At 61.1% G+C, this 18,496-nt stretch overlaps 3 protein-coding genes across 6 annotated transcripts in view; 1 reads left to right on the top strand and 2 right to left on the bottom strand.

The window, feature by feature from the left end:
* Positions 1–430: 430 nt before the first annotated feature.
* Ssbp4 (single stranded DNA binding protein 4) lies at positions 431–10,167 on the top strand. Of its 4 annotated transcripts, none has more exons than XM_051169990.1 (16): positions 437–540; positions 5,258–5,330; positions 5,442–5,503; positions 5,587–5,671; positions 7,245–7,334; positions 7,796–7,855; positions 7,960–8,029; positions 8,153–8,223; positions 8,309–8,379; positions 8,584–8,629; positions 8,709–8,744; positions 8,828–8,882; positions 8,969–9,202; positions 9,428–9,456; positions 9,549–9,656; positions 9,885–10,167. In XM_051169990.1, exons 1-16 carry the CDS (start codon positions 485–487, stop codon positions 9,912–9,914), a joined length of 1,176 nt encoding a protein of 391 aa, XP_051025947.1. In that variant the 5' UTR covers positions 437–484; the 3' UTR covers positions 9,915–10,167. The 4 variants fall into 4 exon arrangements, with proteins under 4 accessions (XP_051025946.1, XP_051025947.1, XP_051025948.1 ...); XM_051169991.1 differs by lacking the exon at positions 9,885–10,167 and having other exon boundaries at positions 443–540; positions 8,969–9,039; positions 9,124–9,202; positions 9,549–9,788; XM_051169989.1 differs by lacking the exon at positions 9,885–10,167 and having other exon boundaries at positions 431–540; positions 9,549–9,788.
* A 231-nt stretch (positions 10,168–10,398) lies between these two features.
* Isyna1 (inositol-3-phosphate synthase 1) lies at positions 10,399–13,433 on the bottom strand. Its single transcript, XM_051169987.1, has 11 exons — positions 13,145–13,433; positions 12,940–13,068; positions 12,702–12,863; positions 12,369–12,501; positions 12,087–12,280; positions 11,765–11,914; positions 11,472–11,687; positions 11,197–11,361; positions 11,004–11,117; positions 10,694–10,911; positions 10,399–10,612 (listed from the first exon to the last, which is right to left on the bottom strand). Exons 2-11 carry the CDS (start codon positions 13,057–13,059, stop codon positions 10,408–10,410), a joined length of 1,677 nt encoding a protein of 558 aa, XP_051025944.1. The 5' UTR covers positions 13,060–13,068; positions 13,145–13,433; the 3' UTR covers positions 10,399–10,407.
* A 2,602-nt stretch (positions 13,434–16,035) lies between these two features.
* Ell (elongation factor for RNA polymerase II) overlaps positions 16,036–18,496 on the bottom strand; it is a 46,372-nt gene continuing 43,911 nt past the window's right edge. The window contains exons 9-12 of the mRNA XM_051169985.1: positions 17,095–17,155; positions 16,837–17,008; positions 16,500–16,544; positions 16,036–16,417 (exon numbers count right to left, since the gene is read on the bottom strand). Coding sequence (XP_051025942.1) covers positions 16,301–16,417; positions 16,500–16,544; positions 16,837–17,008; positions 17,095–17,155 — 395 coding nt within the window. The 3' untranslated portion in view covers positions 16,036–16,300. The remainder of the gene's footprint in view (positions 16,418–16,499; positions 16,545–16,836; positions 17,009–17,094; positions 17,156–18,496) is intronic.

Below are 18,496 nucleotides of genomic sequence, written 5' to 3'. Positions count from 1 at the left end.
AATGTCGTGGGCGCACGCACCGTGAGCCCAGGAAACTGGTGCTTGCCCCGTGTGTCTGCAGAGGAGAATCTCGATCCGCATCGGAGGTAGGCCGGGAACTAGCGGTCATCCTCCTGCCTCGGCTTCCCGATTACAGGAATGGCATTACAGGAATGCTGGAGCGTGTCCCTGGAGTGGGTGTCACTGCGGGAGGTACGGTAGGCGCTGCTAAGCGGCGCGCAGCCTGCCGGTGGGCAACGCCGTACCCCCCCCCCCCGGGGGTTCTGCGCGTGCGCGCTCCCAGCGCCGGGCCCACCCGCGCGCCCGCCGTCGCCGCTTTAAGAGAGGCGGGAGCGCGCGGCGGCGGCGGCGGCGCGCTTCCCGGAACAGCCCGCGGAGGGCAGCGCGGCGAGAACCCACCCGCGGCCGCAGCTCCCGCGCGGACATGGCCGCGGGGCCCCGGGCGCGGGCGGCGATGGCCACGCGCGCCTGACAGGTGCGGAGCATGTACGGCAAGGCGGGCAAGGGCTGCGCGCCCTCGGACGGCCAAGCGCGGGAGAAGTGAGTGCTTGGCGCGGGGGCCACGCGGGACTGGGGGGCAGTGGAGTCACGCGAGACCAAATCCCGCGTGCGGGATTTTAGGGGGACACACGAGGTCCCGAAGGCTCCTGGAGTTACTGGGGACCAGAATGGTGCGGGATTTCAGGGGTATACATGAGATCAAGGGGCTCATTGGGGTCACGCGAGACCAGAAGGGTGTGTGATTGTAGGCGTGCGAGACCTCAGGGTGCGTTGGGGTCACAGAAGACACAAAGGGCAGAACATAGTAAGTGCTCCGGTTCCAGGGGCTCAGTCACGTGAGATAGAGGGTATAGGCATGAGGCTGCAGCATAAGAGATCCAAGGAGGCGTAGGGTCTCAGGATACCTAAGGGTACAGCAGATCAAGGGGTCAAACAGGACCCAAGGGGGTGTCGGGGTCACACGGCAGTTGTTGGGGTGCGGGATCAAGGAGCTATGAGTTGTAAGGAGTCTGGTATACCAGACATGGGATTTGAGTGGTCACAGGATGCCCAGGGCAGGCACAGCCTCCGAGGTGTGCCTGGCCCCGGTGGTTCCAGGGTCACACAGACCTGACAGGTGTGAGCTTTAAGTGTGTGCTTTGACACCACGGGGCTCAGAGTCCCATGTATACAAGCCCAAAGCTTGAGATTTGAATCTGGACACGCGTGGTCTATTGTGGCTTGCAGATTTGAGGAGGTTGTGTGGGACCCTAATGCTACGTGAGGTGTTGGGGTTCCGGAGGTTTGTATGGACACGTGTGACCCAACCTGGACTCCACTGTTCCTTGTGAGCACAAGGCCAGGAGGAGAGGTGCAGCCTCAGGCTGGTGTCTGACCATGTGGTCCCAGGCCATCACCCAGGAGTCTTAGTGAACCATCTGCCTCTCAACACCCTGCACTCACGGTGCAGGAGGAGTGGCCAGGGTGGACAGCCTGCGGCCGCCCTAGCACCTGGTTAGCACCCCCATCTGGGCTGGCCCGCCTTTCCTGGGTGCCCATGCAGGGGAGTGGGTGAAGATGGGACCATTTGAAGTGTGCGGGGAGCCGACCACTTACTTTTGAACTGTGGTGAGAGCGGAGGCCGGGGTTGTGGGAAAGCCTGCGCAGGCACATAGCTGGCTGCCTAGAAGCTGGGCTGCCCAGTGCAGCCCTGGGTACGGGACAGATCACCTGGCCCAGAGAAGTCTGGGGCGCTGGGATGCCACGCAAGGCAGGCCCCTCAGGCCTCCCGTGCCAGCCCGCAGTTAGGCCGTATTTGTGGTCAGTTAACTTGGTGACTCTTCCTGGCATGGGGCTGCTGCCCAGGTGGGAATCAGGGGCTGGCTGGGTCCTTGACACCCGCTGAGTCCCCAGCCTGGGGAATAGCAGTGCTGTGCTAAGGTGTGTGTGTGTGTGTGTGTGTGTGTGTGTGTGTGTGTGTGTGTTGGGTGAGGGGATATGAGGACTTTGGGCCTATCTAAGAGGAAGCTCTCATCCCAGAGGCAGCGAAGCACCAGTGGGGACCACCAGGAACCCCAGGGTAGGCTTGGAGGGGGAGCAGAGGGAGAGGGTGACGGGAGTGTATGTGCAAAGGCCCCCTGTGGTAGGAGCAGATGAAACGCGGCTGGGCCAGGGATTAGCAGAAATCCTGAGACTGGTGTGGCCACAGGGAGGCCTGTGTTTCTGAAAGTGCATACAGGAGGCCGAGGCAGGAAGATCTCCCGTCCAAGCCCAGCTACTTAGCAACACCTTGTCTGAAAACAGCGCGCACGTGTTACACTCACAGAGAACCGGAAAGAGACCAACTAGGCTTGGGACGACGACGAGTGGGCGGGAGGCCTGCGTGGGAGCCGATCCTGGTAGATGAGGCCTCTTCTCGGCACTATGGCTGGAGTGGGGTTCATCCCAAAGAGAGGGTAGGCTGGTGGCCCTGCCTCAGTTTCCTCACTGCAGCCTGGTCTGCTGACCTTTCTGGGTTCAGGACCTCCAACTCCAGTGTCAGTTACTGGCTGATCTAGCCTTGCTTTTCTCTTTCTGAGCAGTGGAGTGAGGGGTCACCCTGCCTGGACCCTGGCCTCGGTGGCTTGTGGCCTCCATCCACCTTCCTAGCCAGCTAGTGCTTTGTCCTCTGTCCCCTGAACAACCAGTACCTGGCAGGCCTGTATGGCTAGGCCTGGGCAGCCAGCTGCAGCAAGGGGCAGTGCACCACCTGCTGGGTGCCCACCTACTGGGTGCACCACCTACTGGGTGCCCACCTACATTTGGGTACCAGGGATAAGGCTAGGGGCCTGAGTGGAGCTTTGGCCAGGGGCACGTGTCTGTCTGGTGCTGTCCAGCAGTTGAGGTGGCTTCTCTGAACAGCCTTCAGGATGGCACAGGACAGCCACCTTCCCCTGGACATTGGTGATAAGATGTTAAGGCCCTCACCTAGGGAGGAAGGACCATGGGTGACAGAGTCACTGGAAGACTGGCATGGTCTGGTGACAGGCTAGACAGTGACTGGAGTGCGACTGTTGGCTCCCAGCGACCTGTCTGAGGGGCGCTGGCAGGGGTGGCCTTTACAGTAATTTCCCATAATTATGGTGGCAGCGGCTGTGATGTTTTGGGCCACAGGAGCCAGCTAGGGAGCTGTCGGTGCTGCCTAGTCCCTGCCTGAGCTCTGAGCCCCTCAGCCCTTCTCGCAGGAAGGGCACTGAGCATGCTCTGGCCTCTCAAGATCCCTCTGTCTGCTTGCTTTTTGCTATGGGGCACTTGGGGCCTCTCTGGGGCTGGGCTGACCCACAACAGTGAGTCAGTGGGTGGAGTCTCAGAATCTATGTCTGGGATGGGGGGAGGGGGGAGGAGACAACCCCTGCCTTCAGAGACAATAGGATGAGTGAGTGGGGCATGGGCAGACTTGGGTATGGCAGGAGCACCTCAGACCTTTGACCCTGGAGTCAAGAGGCACAGCCTGGGTAAAGGCCCGGAAGTGGGAGGCAGGGGGAGCCAAGGGAGGAGGAGAGTTCAGACACCACAAGGCCTGGAGCAACAGCTCTAGTGGAAGGGGTGCAGGCAGATCTGAGACGAGATAGGAGAGGGGACAGTTGAGCACCCCTAGACCTGGCCTTGCTGCCTCCCTCCCAACCTCCCTTGTGGCTGGGTCCATGGGGTTTCCTTCTTGTGTCCGCCTCGTGACTAGGGTGCTGGTGGGAGCCTGCTCACCCTGTGACACCCAATCCCTCAGTTTCCCTGGGATGTAGGGAAGTTTCCAGTGACCGCTGAGGGCCCAAGGATGAAAAGACCAGGAAGAGGAGGGGGCAGGAAGGCTGGGGTCAGGCTACTGATGGGTGGGCTGTGGGAAGGAGGGTGGAGAAAAGTGTCAAGGAGTGACCGTCGAGGTATCACTGAGCTGTCGCCTCAGTCCTCAGCCCTTTCAGGCCTCACCTCAGTCTCTGACCACAGAATGGTGGGTGTAGGCGGCCACAGCTGCTTCTTGGCTGTCGGGAGGAGGACAGGGCTGGGACGCCACCCTGGCCATGCCGCCAGCCCACACCGATGGCTTGGCTCTGTGAAAAGCTAACTGCCTGGTGTGAGTCAGAATCTGGGGGTCCAGGATGGTCACCATGGGGTGATACGGTAGCTGTCACAGCTCCTGTGTTACAAGTTGCAAGCGTGGCCCTCATCCTAGGCCAGCCCACCTTGGTCCTTGTCGGCCATCTCTGTCCTTCCTTGGTCTGCTTGTGCGTGTCTCCGTGAGAGCATGGACCTGGGAGGATGGCGGATGTGCTGCTGCCCAAGGAGGACAGACGAGTGCACGGGTGGGTGGGTACACGGGTGGGTGGATAGTGAGTGGGTGAGCAGACAGGTGGATGGATGGGTTAGGTTGGTGGGTAGATGGATGGACGAACAGACGGATGAAAAATATCAAGGGATTCAGCTAGGGGTACCAGGTCCCTGTTTCCCAACTGTGTCCTGGGCAGAAAGGCCAGTGGGAAGCACACTGAGATGTGAGGGAGGAGAAGCTGGGGTGGGGGTGGGGCAGGTTCAAAGGCAGGTTATTTTAGGGTGAAGCCCTCAGCCAGGGAGGATGGGACCAGAGCAGCTGTGGGAAGCCCTGGAGCCCTACAGCCTTGCTTCTCCAGCACCTGGCATGTCCCTGTTTGGACTGGTAGGTCAGTGGGGACACCCAGAGGACACATGTGAGCTAGAGGGGCCAGTGCCCAGTGAGTGGGTGACCTAGGGACAGGTAGCTGCTGTGAAGGAGGCTGGCTGGGTGGGATGGCCTAGCCCACCCTTTTGTCTCATGGCAGTGGGCTTCCAGAAGGCTGTAGGCTCTGCTCTGACAAGGCATTGGTGTTAAGGCAGTGGCCCTATGGTAGGTGGGTGGCACTGTCAGCCACACCTCTGCCTCCCCACTCTCCATCCCCAGAGACACCGTTACTATCTCCTTTATTAGTCTACAGGAAAGGAGGGTATGGTTACCACTGGATACCAAAGCAAGAAGATAGGGCTCTTGGGAGGGGCATACAGGTGGGGTATTGATGGGTGCGTAGGAGTTGGCTGGCCCAGATCAATGAGTTGCAGACGCTGTTTTCTGTTATTGGTAGAGCTGAGGATCTAGTACTGGGCAGTGAATGAAGCTTTGTGGATTCGATTGGCTGGGGAGCCTGCCTACAGCCTCGTGGTGGGCCAGGCTTTGTGGGCACGCCCCAGCCCCCCAGCCCCCCAGCCTGAACCCATTTGCCTGCCCTGCCTGTAGGCTTGCTCTGTACGTTTACGAGTACCTGCTGCATGTGGGGGCACAGAAGTCGGCACAGACCTTCCTGTCCGAGGTGAGTGAGCATCTGACCACCCCATGCCGTCCTGAGTGGCACAGCTTGTCCTTGGCAGGGTTGGTGGATCCCTCCAGGGTGCCTGTCCCTCACTCCGCCTCTCCCCCATAGATCCGCTGGGAAAAGAACATCACACTGGGTGAGCCTCCTGGCTTCCTGCACTCCTGGTGGTGGTATGTGCCCGTGTGGGAGCGGACAGGTGGGGGGAGGAAATTCGGGGGGGTACGTGGGATCACCCTGTTCTTTCTGCCCGCAGTGTCTTCTGGGACCTGTATTGTGCGGCACCAGACCGCAGAGAGGCCTGCGAGCACTCCAGCGAGGCCAAAGTCTTCCAGGACTACGTGAGTCTACAGGGTTCGGGAATCTGGGCCACTTTTTTTGTTTTCGTTTGTTTGTTTTGAGACTGGGTCTGTGTGGCTCCGGCTGTCCTGGAACTCTCTCTCTGTAGACCAGGCTGGCCTCGAACTCACAACGATCCACCTGCCTCTGCCTCCTGAGTGCTGGGATTAAAGGCGTGCGCCACCACGCCCTGACTTACTGTGTTTTAAAGTACTTTCTATTTCATGCGTCTGAGCATTTGGCCGGCATTCGTCTGTGTGCCACGTGCGTGCCTGGTGCATTCTGGAAGGCTAGAAGAGACATCAGATCCCCTGGAACTGGAGTTAGAGAGGGTTGTGGGTGCTGGGAACTGAATCCCAATCCTCTGGAAGAGCAGTCAGTGTTCTTAGCGCCCCCCCTTCCCCAGCCATCTATCCAGCCGCCTGGCTTGTTTTGTCTTGTTTTACTTCAGATGGTCTCACGAAGTAGTCCTAGTTAGCCTGGAACTCCTATGTAGACCAGGCTGGCCTAGACTCACAGAGATCTCTCTGCCTCCGACTCTGGAGAATGGAGTTAAAGGCCTAGCCATTTTCTGGCCTCAGTTTCCCTCTGCAGAGTGGGCGCCAGGCAGCCCCTGGTCCGCGACTCGCCTTAACCCCCCCCCCCCCCCCCGCAGTCTGAGGCGCCGGTTGCCATGACAGCATGGGCGTCGGGAGGGCATGGCCAAAGCAATCTGGTCCTAGGCGCCCCGCGCCTCAGGCCCCGACCTTGGCGTCTCCTGGAAACGCGAGTGCGCCCTGCCCGTCGTCATGGTAACGCGGGCGGGCGCCGGCGCCGCTGTGGGATGATTGACGGGGCGGGGGCGGGGAGAGTTCCCGCTCAGGCTGCCCTCCCGCAGAGCTGGGCTGGTCTGCACCGAGGGGCCTGGTGTTTGGGACTGGGGATAGGCCAGGCGTGCGTGGGGGGCTTTGGCCATGCATGACGTCGTCTAAATCCTTCGGGATTACAGTTATTTCAGGGGTCCTTGCCAGGGCGCTTTCGCTGTAGGCTCCTGTCATTTATTCCCCGGAGCTAGGCCAAGAGTCTAAACTAGAGTGCTTGCAGCGACCTCTGAGAGTGACAAGAAAAGGCCACTAGAGACCTGGCTCTGAGCTATGGAGCCGCTGTTCCCAGAGATCAAGCCAGGAGTCTCTAGAGTCCTAAGCATTCCTGTGCTAGCCAGCGCAGCATCAGGGACACATCCTCATCCTGGGAAGGCACTGAGAAGAAGGGGTCAGCAGCCAGGGCCCCTTCACATGCACTCCTGCTTTCCGTCCTGTGGTCGCCAGAATGGGAGCAGGCAGCGGAAGTGGCCTGTCAAGCCTGGCCCTTGACCATCTGTGGAGGGTTGGGGGCTGGGGACCCTACCCAGAGTCCTGCGCCTCCCTCCTGGAGGGGTGGGTCAGCATCTACGGTGGGGGACAAGGAAGGAGGGGGCTCTTGGGGCAAGGACTGGCTGCGTATCTTTGGGGTGTGGGTCTGCAGAGAGGAAGGGCAGCCCTGCTCAGGAAGTCACCTGTTGTGGCTCTCCCTATCGTGTGTCTTCTATTCTTGCAGAGTACAGCAGCAGCCTCCAGCCCGGTGATGGGCGTCATGGCCCCTAATGATGCAATGGCGGCAGGTCCAATGGCACCAGGTTTCTTTCAGGTATGGCTGCCTGGGGGCTCCTTTGTCCCCACAGCTGAGGTAGGAGTAAGCTGCAGACTAGGATTCGGTGGAAAGGCTGTCACCACGGTGGGTGTGCACATGTGTGCACCTTGTCATAGCCAGTGACAGGCATGGGTGTGTGTTCCTGTGATGCCTCATTCAAGCTCACTAGCTTTCCCCACCCTTCCTCTTGGACAAGATGTCCAACCGTCCCGTGTCTCTCGCCCCCAGTGGTGGACCCCACAGCCAGATGTGGCCCTCACGTGCTGGTCCCTTGAGCTGCTAGCTCCTCACGGAGCAGTGCCAGCCGGCTGTGGTCTGCAGGCTGGCTCTGCAGCAGGGGACTAGTAAGGTTGGAGGAGCCCCCCAGCCCTTCACCCCACCTCCAGACACAGCAAGAACAGGGTTTCTTTAAGGCAAATACAGGTTGAAGGGTACTGAGTCCCACCCACCTTTTCCAGCCCTTTATGTCACCACGGTTCCCAGGGAGTGCCCGGCCAACACTAAGGATGCCAGGCCAGGTGAGAGAGGAGCGGGGGTGGGGGGGTGAGGGGGAGGTGTGCAAGGAACGGGAGCTGGGGGGGGGGTGTTGTCCCCTAACTCGGTACTGTGTCCCTCGCCACAGCCTCCTGTGGGCCTCCCTGGCTCCCAGCCCCTCATCCCAGGTGCCATGGACCCCATCCCACGTGCACAGGGTGAGTAACAGGGACACTCCAGCTGCTGTTCCGTAGGACTCCGTCCTCCCTTGCAGCCCCTCTTTGGTGTGGCGTCCATGTCTGGGCCCAAGTCTGAGCCCTCTTCCTTGTGTTTCTGCGCAGGGCACCCCAGCCTGGGAGGCCCCATGCAGAGAGTGACACCTCCAAGGGGCGTGGCCAGTGTTGGGCCCCAGGTAAGGGGTGGCCCAAACCATAGGGGGGGGGGGGGCAGAAAGGACACACCCTAGGTTCTTTGTAACTAACCCTTTGCCTCCACAGGGATATGGAGCTGGCATGCGGCCCCCACCAAATTCTCTTGCCACCAACCAGGTCCTGCCATCCATGAACATGTAAGGAAGGCCCCAGAGGCCTCTCAGGCGTGCGGTCACCCAGCTAGACCCCACTGCAGAGGCAGGCTATGTGTCAGGGACAACCTGCTTATTCCACCGTTTGGAGGGGGAAACTGAGGCCAAACGTGCCACTTAGCCCTAGGGAGTGACGGGGTTTCCGGTCCCAGAGTGCCTGGCCTGCTGCAACGCTCCCATCTCTTACAGGGGTCCGGGGGTGCGTGGCCCGTGGGCCAGTCCCAGCGGTAACTCGGTGAGTGGCAAGGCAGGGTGAACCGGGGAAGGAGGGCCCGGGGCCGCTGCCTACCACTGATTGCTCTGCCTGTTCCCAGATCCCGTACTCTTCCTCATCTCCAGGCAGCTACACGGTGAGTCCCCGCTCGTGCGCAGCGGGACCTGCAGGGTACAGGCTGGAGAAACCCTGCCTCACAGTCCCCGTGTCTCCATTCAGGGACCCGCAGGAGGCGGCGGTGCCCCCGGAACACCCATCATGCCCAGCCCTGGGGGTAAGGAGCATGCGGGTTGGAGTGGGAGGGCTCCCCCCCCCATTCCACGCACCCACCCACCCACGCAGCCCCTGCTGTCCCCCCAGATTCCACCAACTCCAGCGAGAACATGTACACCATCATGAATCCCATCGGGCCGGGCGCCGGCAGGGCTAACGTGAGTGGGGGCCGGTGCGCCTCACCCGACGGGGACCCCGCGGGGGGCGGCCGGCTCGAGCCCCACGCTGCCCTGTGCCCGCAGTTCCCGCTCGGCCCCGGCCCCGAGGGCCCGATGGCCTCAATGAGTACGATGGAGCCGCACCACGTGAACGGATCCCTGGGTGAGTGGCCGGGCGCCACCTAGCGGCCTCATTGGTGGGCACCCTGACACGGCCCCCCAACACACACGAGAGGCTACGAGGGTCCCCGGTAGGGTCCCCGGCGCCTACACCAACTGCCATGAATTCCACGCCACGGGGAGGGGGCGGCTCTGAGAGACCCGGGTCCCCAAGTTCTCGGGTGTTCCGTGGGTGCAGCTCTCCTGAGTCGGCCGCCTCTCTCCGCAGGCTCTGGCGACATGGACGGGCTGCCGAAGGTGAGGTCCTGCACGCTGGGTGGGCGGGGGATTGGGTGGCGGGGCACTGGCCTGGGGCAGGGGACCCACGCCCTGACCGGCGCCACCCCCAGAACTCCCCCGGTGCCGTGGGCGGCCTGAGCAACGCCCCGGGGACCCCGCGCGACGACGGCGAGATGGCGGCCGCCGGGACCTTCCTGCACCCGTTCCCGAGCGAAAGCGTAAGCGCCTGCGTCGACTCCCCACCCGCGGCCGGCCGGAGGGGCCTGGCGGGCCGACCCCGGAGGGGCGGCCGCGGGGCCAGAGCAAGACCGTGACCGCGGCGGGCCAGGTGGGGGGGCGGCCGCGGCACCTTCCCCTCCTCCCCGGGTTCTCCCTGTCTCCGGGAGGGCGGGCCCCAGCCTCGGCCGGAGCTGAGCCGCGCCCCGCGCGCCGCCCTCTCTCCGCAGTACTCCCCCGGCATGACCATGAGCGTGTGATAGCCCCGGCCTGAGCCCATTGTCCTGCTGGGGAGGTCTCGGGTCACTCCCCTGCCACCCGGACTCCTGGCCAGCCCAGCCTGGATGGCCGGCAGGGCCCCCACGAAAGACTTTTTCATTTTCTAAACACACACACACACCACACACAGAAACGCAAGGACCTCAGAAAAGTGCGGGCCTTCGGACCTCTGTGCTGTCACAGGACTGGGGTTGGGAGCAGGGGCACTGCCAATAAACGCCATTCAGTTTTGTCTTTTTGGTATTGCTGGTGTCCCTCACTTAGCCTGTAACAAGGCTTCCATCCCTAGAGATGGGAATGGGTGGGTGTGAAGCTGGGAGCCCACCACTCCAGAACCCAGGTCCTGGCACCGGGAAGGCAGAGACCCTGTAAAAAGCCACAAGGAGCCTTGCCTGATGGGGACACTTTATTGTCTTCGCTGAGGTCTGGTGTACAGTGGGTAAGAGGGGGTGGGAAAGGGAAGGATCCCTTGATTTAAGCAGTGGACACCTCTGGTGTCGGTGCCTGCGGGTGCCCATTGGCATCCCCTGTGCAGCCATTGGTGACAGCAGGCGTTGGCTCTTTCTTACAAGGCAGCGGGCTGGTAACTGCCGTCTCCCCTGGCTTGACACCCTGGCACGGACGCGCCATCTTGTGCTCTAACAGCATGTGGTTCTGGGGCGGAAGGCCCACACAGGCCCTGCGGGGACAGCGCGGGCTCAGTAGGGCCACCCCACAAACTGTCCTGCCAGCCCCGAGCCCCACCCTCCATCAGGCACACCTGAGAATGTTCTCGATACAGCTGCGCTGGCGGAAGAGCGCGTTCACCACAGGGCTGCCAGGGGGCACGAGCGGAGCCTTGAAGAGGAAGCTGAGCACGGATAGCACGGGATGGAAGCCCTGAGGCTCGGGGTCTGAGTCCGTGCAGAAGCTCACACGCTCACACAGCTCTGTGAGCAGCACTAGGTCCAGCATGATGGGTGCGGCCAGGAGCGAGTCCTGGATGGGGGGTTGGTGCGATGAAGGTCTGCGGGATCAACGCCCACCCTTCCCGCCCCCTCCCTCTCCACGCCCAGTCCCACCCACCACACCTCACAAGTGTTATGGAGCACCAGGGTGTTGGTTCCACCCAGCATCAGCTCTGAGGTGTACTCGTCCAGGGCGCGCTTGCTGTCACCCACATAAGGCACGTATTTGATCACCACCTGCGGAAATTCATCAGGTCACATACCCTCACCAAAGCGCGCCAGCCCACCCCTTGCCCGCGCCCGAAACCCCACGCACGCAGTGGTCGGGCTCTTCTCCGGGGGCATAGAGTACATGGTTGCTCTGAACCATGTCATCCACCACGCTGCTCTTCGACACCTCCTTGGAACGGAACTGCTGCGGGGCAGATAGGTTCTGCCCGTCGTTGTTGCCCAAGTGGTTATAGCTCACGATGGACATGGTCTGTGTGGTCAGAGACACAGTGGATGCACGTGTGCCCAGCTCTGCAGTACCCTCACTAGCCTGGGGTCCTGGTCTCCTTCCTCCCAACACCTCTCGAAGCCCACAGATACCTTGAGGCCAGAGCCGATGAGGAAGTCCACCAGGACAGACTTGACCTTCGTCTGCCCTGACTTGAAGTCATCGCCACCCACAAACACATGGCGCTGGGAAGCCAGCTCCAGGGCACCGGGCACCAGTGTGTTCTGAGGGGACCCATTGAGGAAGGCGCAGCCTTCCAGGATGCTGGCCACAGCAAAAAGTGTGGATGGTGACACCTCCAGGCCAAGCTGAGGGCAGAGAGGCAGTCAGCCAGAGATCCATCTGAAATGGCCCTGACCTCCAAGAATCCAGGGCAAGCGCCCACCTGGATAGTACGCAGCAAGTTTTCGGCCGTGTCGTTTCGACCCGGGACCACCTCGCAGAAGCGCTCCGTGTTGGCTGTCCACAGCACGATGACCTTGTCCAATCCCGCCCTGGACCGGAAGTCTCGAATGTCCTTTCTGATCTGCTCCAGCTGGCAAGGGGGGAAGATTTGGCAGAGGTTGACCCAGGTGTCCAGAGGCTTGGGGCACTCGTTACCCGTGTGTGTGTGTGTGTGTGTGTGTGTTTGGGTGGGTTATGTAGCCAAAGGGAGGGGACCAAGTGGCAAGTTGACAGTGAGCCCTGGGAAGAGATGATGACCCCACCTGCTGCGCGCGTGTGCCAGGGATGAGGTTGTCCGCACGCGCTGTCTGGTTAGCAGCGATGAACTCAGGAATGTACACTGAGGGCCGCGGGCGCATGCTCTCCATGTGGGGCCACAGCTGCTCCTGTAGACTGCAGTCCAGGACCTGCGCGCGCTGCATCGCCTTAGCCAGGTTCAACGATGAGATATCCCAGCCTGGTTTGTGGGGACTGTTACACCGGATCTATCCGGGACCCCGGAGCCGCCCACACATACCCCGACCCCGCACCGAGGCTTCACCCACCGTCAAACACCAGATCGTTGGGGGCCACCATGGGTAGCAGCGCATTAAAGGGCACAAACACCTCCCGGCCGTTGCCATCCAGACCCAAGTTCAGGGTGCCCGCCTGGGTCAACGAGCCATAATAGTTTGCCTCCTGGGGGACAGCAGGCGGAGTAGGGTGTTAAGAGGCGTGGAGCCGGGAAGGGCGCGCGAGAACCACTACCCCACTGGCCACGCCCCCATCTCTGCGAGAGGCGCGTGGGGGGAGGGTCACGTTACTGACACCGCCTCACCCGGCCCCACCCCTCCCTCGGGGTCCTTCCCAACCTCTCCCCCCGCGGCCACGGCCCCCACCTTGCGACCCGTGCGCGTGGGCCAGGTAAGGCGCAGCCGGTTGGCCAGGACGGCCGCGGTGAGCGTAGAGCCGTTGTTCCCACCCCAGCCGACCAGCATGACCCCGAGCCGGGGCACCTGCCGGGCGGTGCGGAAGGTGAAGCGCGTAGTCGTGGGCTGCACCTAAGGACGGGAGGGAGAGTGAGTCGCGGGGCCTCGGGACTCCCAGTGGCCGCCGCCGCCCGCACCCCGCGCGCACCCGCAGCACGCCGCCCTCCCGGCTGACGCGCGTCGTCCGGTACTCGTAGCGCGATTCGATGGCCTCGGGGCTGTAGACCACGTCGGGGCTGTCCACCAGGATCTCGGCGACGGGCTCCATCGCGGCGAGCTGCGGGCCAGAGCGGGTGAGCGCGGGATCCCCGCCCAGGAGCCCGCCCTATGCCCTAGGACAGAACCACACTCACCGTCGCAGAGTCGGCTTGAACTGCGGCGGTGAACAGCGCGGCCGTGGACGCGCGGGCAGTGGAGAAAAACCCGAGACCACGCCCAGTCACGCCCACGAGGGGCGTGGCTTGGGGGACCGGGTTCGAGGTGCTCCGGACCCAGGTGGCGGAAGCGCCGTGCGCATTGGCTCGCCGCGCACCCTTGTACTGCGCACGGCAGCCAATAAGCGACGGCCACCGCCGGGGAGGCGGGGCATAGGTGGTTGAGGAGCCTTTGGGGGGTCCCGGAACTGGGAACTAGGCTGCGCGCCTTGCCTGTTCCTCCCGCTCCCAACCCCCCAGCCCTGAGCACCGGGCTGCGTGGCCCGGCAGAGGGGAGGGGACAAGATGGCCAGACCAGCGCGGCCTCCCCCCCCACTGGCGGGCACAGCGATAAGGAACGTGGGAACCCGGCGGGCGGGCGGGCGGGCAAGCGGGGGAGGCGACCCCAGAACTTTCCAAAACAAGCGGCCTCCTAGCGGAAACTTTCCACCGCTGGATCTGGGCCAAAAAGGTGGATTGTCCGCAGTATCTGCACCGGAGGGAGAGAGAGGCCACGAAGGAACTGAAAGGGGCACCGAGCTCACCCGGGTGAAGAGACCTGGGCAGGGTTAGCAGAGGCGTGGGCTTTTGGGAAGGGTTTTGAGGTATGAAGAGGAGACTGTCAAGGGAAAACTACAGGCGGAGTCCACTGCATCCCCTGAAGTGAGACTCACGGAGAGGCTCAGAAGCAAATGGGGCTGATCTAGGGCAGAGGAACATCATGGGGGATCCGGTTGTACCTTGCTGGGCGGTAGTGGCGCACGCCTTTAATCCCAGCACTTGGGCAGGCGGATCGCTGTGAGTTCGAGGCCAGCCTGGTCTACAAAGTGAGTCCAGGACAGCCAAGGCTACACAGAGAAACCCTGTCTCGGAAAAAAAAAAAAAAAAAAAAAAGACCACTGGCCCTTTCTGTGGTCTACTGAAATAGAAATGGCAGATGATTTTTAATCAGTCTCTTTTAGGTAATGAAGCTGGTGGCCAACACCTAGCATTGCATCATTTGGGAGGTTGACGCAGAAAGGTTGTCCTTGGGAGGCTAAGTCCTCTGAGGGCCCTTCAGACCTGGACATTCTTGAGCGGGGTGGGGGGAGGTGCGTGGGGACAAGGGTCAGCCCTGGAAGAGAATGGCCACGCTGTTCCCAGGTGGTGGGTACACAGCAGCCCGCAGGGCGCCTAGCTCTCATTCCGCCCCCTCAGAACTGTCAGAAGTCCTGCCAAGGCCTCGAGGGAGGCCCGCTGATCCTGACCCTCCCTTGCGCTGTCTCTGGCTTTTCCCTTTGAAAACAAACACGCTAAGACTGTGCCTCAGGCACAAGCCCAGCCTCTGCTGTCTGCGGGGAGCCAGGGGCTGATGGTGGTGCGCCCTCCTCTCAACCTCCATGGCCTCAGCAGCTCTAAGAGACTCATCACTCCTTGTTTTTCCGAGACAGGATCTTCCTGTGTAGCCCTGACTGTCCTGGAACTCTCCGTAGACCAGGCTGGCCTCGAACTCAGAGATCTGCCTGCCTCCAGAGGGTTGGGAGTAAAGGTGTGTGCCACACCAGACTGTCATCACCTCTTGTTTTTAAAACAGGTGTCAGGCCTGGCGTGGTGCACCGGGAGGCAGGCCTGCTCTGACAGCCAAGGTTACAGAGAAATCTAGTCTGGAAAACCCAAGTAAGCCAAGGGTTCCAGGTAGAGGGCCCTCTCCCTCTGCGCCTGCCGGCCTTGGCGCTGCAGGAGAACACACCCCGTCTATGGCCGTGTACTGCAGCTCCCCACTAGCCCAGCCTGCCTGATGGAACTCCCCCTTACCTGGCTACAGGGGGCTCTAGGCCATGCTGTAACTTAGGGCCACCCCACAGTGACACACACAAGCCGCAGCAGGTTGAGTCCATCACGTTTATTACAGACTTTAAAAGTCAGCGGTTCTCCTGCTTACTGTAGAAGACACAGATTGTAGGAACCCATCGGGAGGCACCACCTCTCCTGTCAATTGTAACGTTTTGGCAAAAAGTGAAGAGTTTGTAAACACCAACTCCATGGCTCAAAGTAGACTTTCTCCACAGTACAATTCAAAGGCGGGGAGACTCCCAGTAAGTTAGACCATGCTTAGCCTGCCAGGACCTGCAGCCCAGAGCATAGCCTTTCCTTTCCCTCACAAAGCTCAGACAGACAAAACAACCAGACAGACCAATTCAACTGATAGTCCTGGATGGAGCTCAGGGCAGGAGAGGGGTGCCCTGGGGTCCACCCAGAGCCTGCGCAGTGTGGCTGTGTGGAAGGTGCGCTGTGCAGGATCTGGCCTGGCCCCCATTTAGGGGCCAACGACTATTGAAACATGAAGGGCTGGTTTCCTCTAGGGTCTGGGGGCCCCAGGGACCCCAAGGAAAGCTGGGAGCTGGGTGGAGTGGGGCTGGACAGGCAGCCAGGCTCTTTGGAAGCCATCTGGAGACACCCTCATGGCTTAGAAAAATAGGCATCTGTGTTTGCCTTTCTCTCGCTGCAGCTGAGAGACCCTGAGGCCCCCACCTCTTCCCCAGAATGGCTTCCCTCTGAGTGTGCACAGCTCAGCACCCACTCACACCACATGCAGACACAAGACAGACACATGCACACCAATAGCCCCTAAGATTTGGGGTCTGAGGAGACGAGGCACAGTAAGAAAGCAGCAATTGGGGGCCAAAGGCCTGTGCCCTGGAGAAGGCAAGCAAGGTGCCACCCTCAGCAGGGCCCCCAAAGTGGGAACCCAGCAGGGTGGACCCCAGGACCCACAAATGGATGGAGAGACAGAGCGAGGCAGCAGCCAGGACCGCACAGCCTCGGTGTGACGTGAACGGGTGGGGTGGGGGGTGGGGCTGAGGACCACATGCCACCGAAGCCGGGGCTGAGGCTTTGGGCACAGCTGGGAAGCTGCCGTGACCTTGGGGATCTGAAGGCAGCAGGCCTGGCACCGGCTGCTGACTCTCCCTGGACCCTCTCACACTGGAGACGTGGGCCGTGGAGGAGGCACGGAGTAGAAAAGGTACAAAAATAGACAGTCTCTGCGCAGCTAAAGGGCCAAGTCCATATAAAACTAGAAAAGGCAGGCGGGGCCATCAGGACAGCCCACCGACGCTAGGGCCAGGCCTGCAGCTGCCGCTGGTCATACTCTGCGATGAGCCGCTTGATGTGCGCCAGCTTGCGGTGCAGGTACTCACAGCGTTGCTTCTCTCGGCTGTAGTTGGTGTTGGTCTGTGGGGAACCAAGGGGCGGGTGAGACACATCCACACAGCACCCCTGGGCCAGGCAGGCTTACTCGCTGAGATTCACGTACCTTTTTGATTTTCCGGTATTCCTGAAGAATCTGCCCACGAGTTGTCTGGGGAGGAAGCACCGAGAACTAATGTCCTACCTGGAGAAGGCCCAGGTGCCAGCCCGCTCTGGAGGTGACCAACAGGAGCGCAGGAAGCAGCTACCTCTCTGGCCTGTCTAATGCTCCAGGAGGGCAGGGGACCCCTGGATGCTACAGGTCCCGTCACTCCTGAGGCTGGGACCCAGCCCGGGTCACACAACCTTGACCCTGGCACCAAATCTGGCCCAGGTCCCACCCCAGAGACTTGTGGCCAAACCCTGTGCGTGAACCACTGCCAGCTCCGGGTGGCTTACAATACCTCGTATTCCTCGGAGCCCTGGCTCAGCTGCCTCAGCTGTGCATCGAGCTGTGTGAACCTGCGTGTGATCTGCTCAATGCGCGCATGCAGGCTGCGGTATTCACTGTACTCAGCGTTGAAGTCGGTCTTGTAGCTCTGACGCTGCTCTGACGACGAGATGGCTGGGTATTTCCTGAGGGAGAAGAAGGGTTCCTGGCATTCAAGGGCAACAGTGGGCAGTAGTACCTGGCTCTGGCAGGGCCTGGATAAGATACTCACAGCAAGTAGTCCGGGGTCTCTGAAGAGGATGTGAGGACAGTGGCACAGGCTCCGTTCACACCTGTAGAGCAACCAAGACCAGCTGCTACAACAGGAACCCATTGCCCAGGTCACAGCCACACAGCCCTGTTATGCCTGTGGCCTCTAGGCAGGCCATCCAGTGTCTGGCAGTGTGGGGCACCTGTAGTGGGCTGGAGACACAAACTCTGGCCACCCAGAAAGGACAAAAAAGCGTGTCCTCTGGCTGCAGATAGCTGCAGACCTTGCCGGCACTGGCTTTCACCTGAGGTCCCAGTCACACCCTACTGTCCTTTGCGAGGCACACACTGCAGGCTGCAGTGGCAAGCGGGGTTTTCCACACAGCCGCCCTGACCAACCCTAGCACCAGGAGCTGCTGGAGCCTAGGAAGGGCAAGCAAGGTGCACGCAGAGCCTGGGCATAGGTTGCCTACCAGACAGAACAGCACTTTACAGCCATTTAGTCCATTTATTTGGCTTTCTGAAGCAGGGTCTCCCTCTGGAGCCCGAGCTCCCTGGGCCAGCAGCTTCGAGGTCCCCACACTCCCTGTTTCGGGGCCCCAGGCAGGTGCTCACTGACTGCACTGTGGAGCTGATCAGGCTAAAAATGGCTCCACAAGCCAGGTGTGGTGGCACACGCCTTTAATCCCAGCACTTGGGAGGCAGAGGCAGGCAGATCACTGTGAATTTGAGGCCAGCCTGGTCAACAGAGTGAGTCCAGGATAGTCAGGACTACACAGAGAAACCCTGTCTTGAAACACCCAGGCCCCCAAAAAAGAATGGCTCCACACAGTACAGAGGTCAGGTGTTGGTGGGACCCTAAGGCATCTACTGAAGCCCACTGAACATGAGCAGATTCCGCCTATTGGCTGTGCCTTGATGGACAACAGGAGTGTCCTGTGCAGCCCCATCATCCTGAGTAAGCACATGGGGCCAGGGAGCCAGTGACTAGTTCTGACACCCGGCACCCATCTGTGTCTGGGGTCTGTCACACAGGTGTGTGCTGTGTCTGGGATCTGTCACACAGGTGTGTGCTGTGTCTGGGATCTGTCACACAGGTGTGGGCTGTGTCTGGGATCTGTCACAGGTATGAGCTGTGTCTATGATCTATCACAGAGGAGGCACTGTCTGTAGTTGGGGTGGGGCTGTGTCTTCTTGACCATCTAAAGTGCCCCTGTGAGACAAAGCCCTCCCAGCATTGGTGGTAGCTGAGCCTCTCACAAACAGCGTCTGGCAGGTGTGGCAACTGTATGCAGGCCCCAGAGTAGCCCCACCAGCCCCTGAAAGTCTTAGAACCAACTCAGCTGCCTCCTCTTCTAAGCCACTTTCTAACAGCTCTGGTTGCCCAGGGAGCACATCCAGTCACAGGTGTCATGAGGGCCCTG

This window comes from Acomys russatus, chromosome 27 (assembly GCF_903995435.1).
Source record: "Acomys russatus chromosome 27, mAcoRus1.1, whole genome shotgun sequence".
NCBI lineage: Eukaryota > Metazoa > Chordata > Mammalia > Rodentia > Muridae > Acomys > Acomys russatus.
The sequence above is the reverse complement of the archived record's forward strand: the minus strand, read 5'-3'. Positions and strand labels throughout refer to the sequence as shown.

What these genes read in the sequence shown, in the direction of transcription:
- Isyna1 (XM_051169987.1), bottom strand. Translation starts at nt 13,059, where the DNA reads ATGGAGCCCGTCGCCGAGATCCTGGTGGACAGCCCCGACGTGGTCTAC. An exon ending in CCACGCGCACGGGTCGCAAG is followed by an intron (nt 12,502 to 12,701) that starts GTGGGGGCCGTG and finishes GCTGTCCCCCAG; the next exon opens with GAGGCAAACTATTATGGCTC. An exon ending in GAGAAGAGCCCGACCACTGC is followed by an intron (nt 11,118 to 11,196) that starts GTGCGTGGGGTT and finishes GAATTTCCGCAG; the next exon opens with GTGGTGATCAAATACGTGCC.
- Ssbp4 (XM_051169989.1), top strand. Translation starts at nt 485, where the DNA reads ATGTACGGCAAGGCGGGCAAGGGCTGCGCGCCCTCGGACGGCCAAGCG. An exon ending in CACAGACCTTCCTGTCCGAG is followed by an intron (nt 5,331 to 5,441) that starts GTGAGTGAGCAT and finishes TCTCCCCCATAG; the next exon opens with ATCCGCTGGGAAAAGAACAT. An exon ending in CCACGTGAACGGATCCCTGG is followed by an intron (nt 9,203 to 9,427) that starts GTGAGTGGCCGG and finishes CTCTCTCCGCAG; the next exon opens with GCTCTGGCGACATGGACGGG.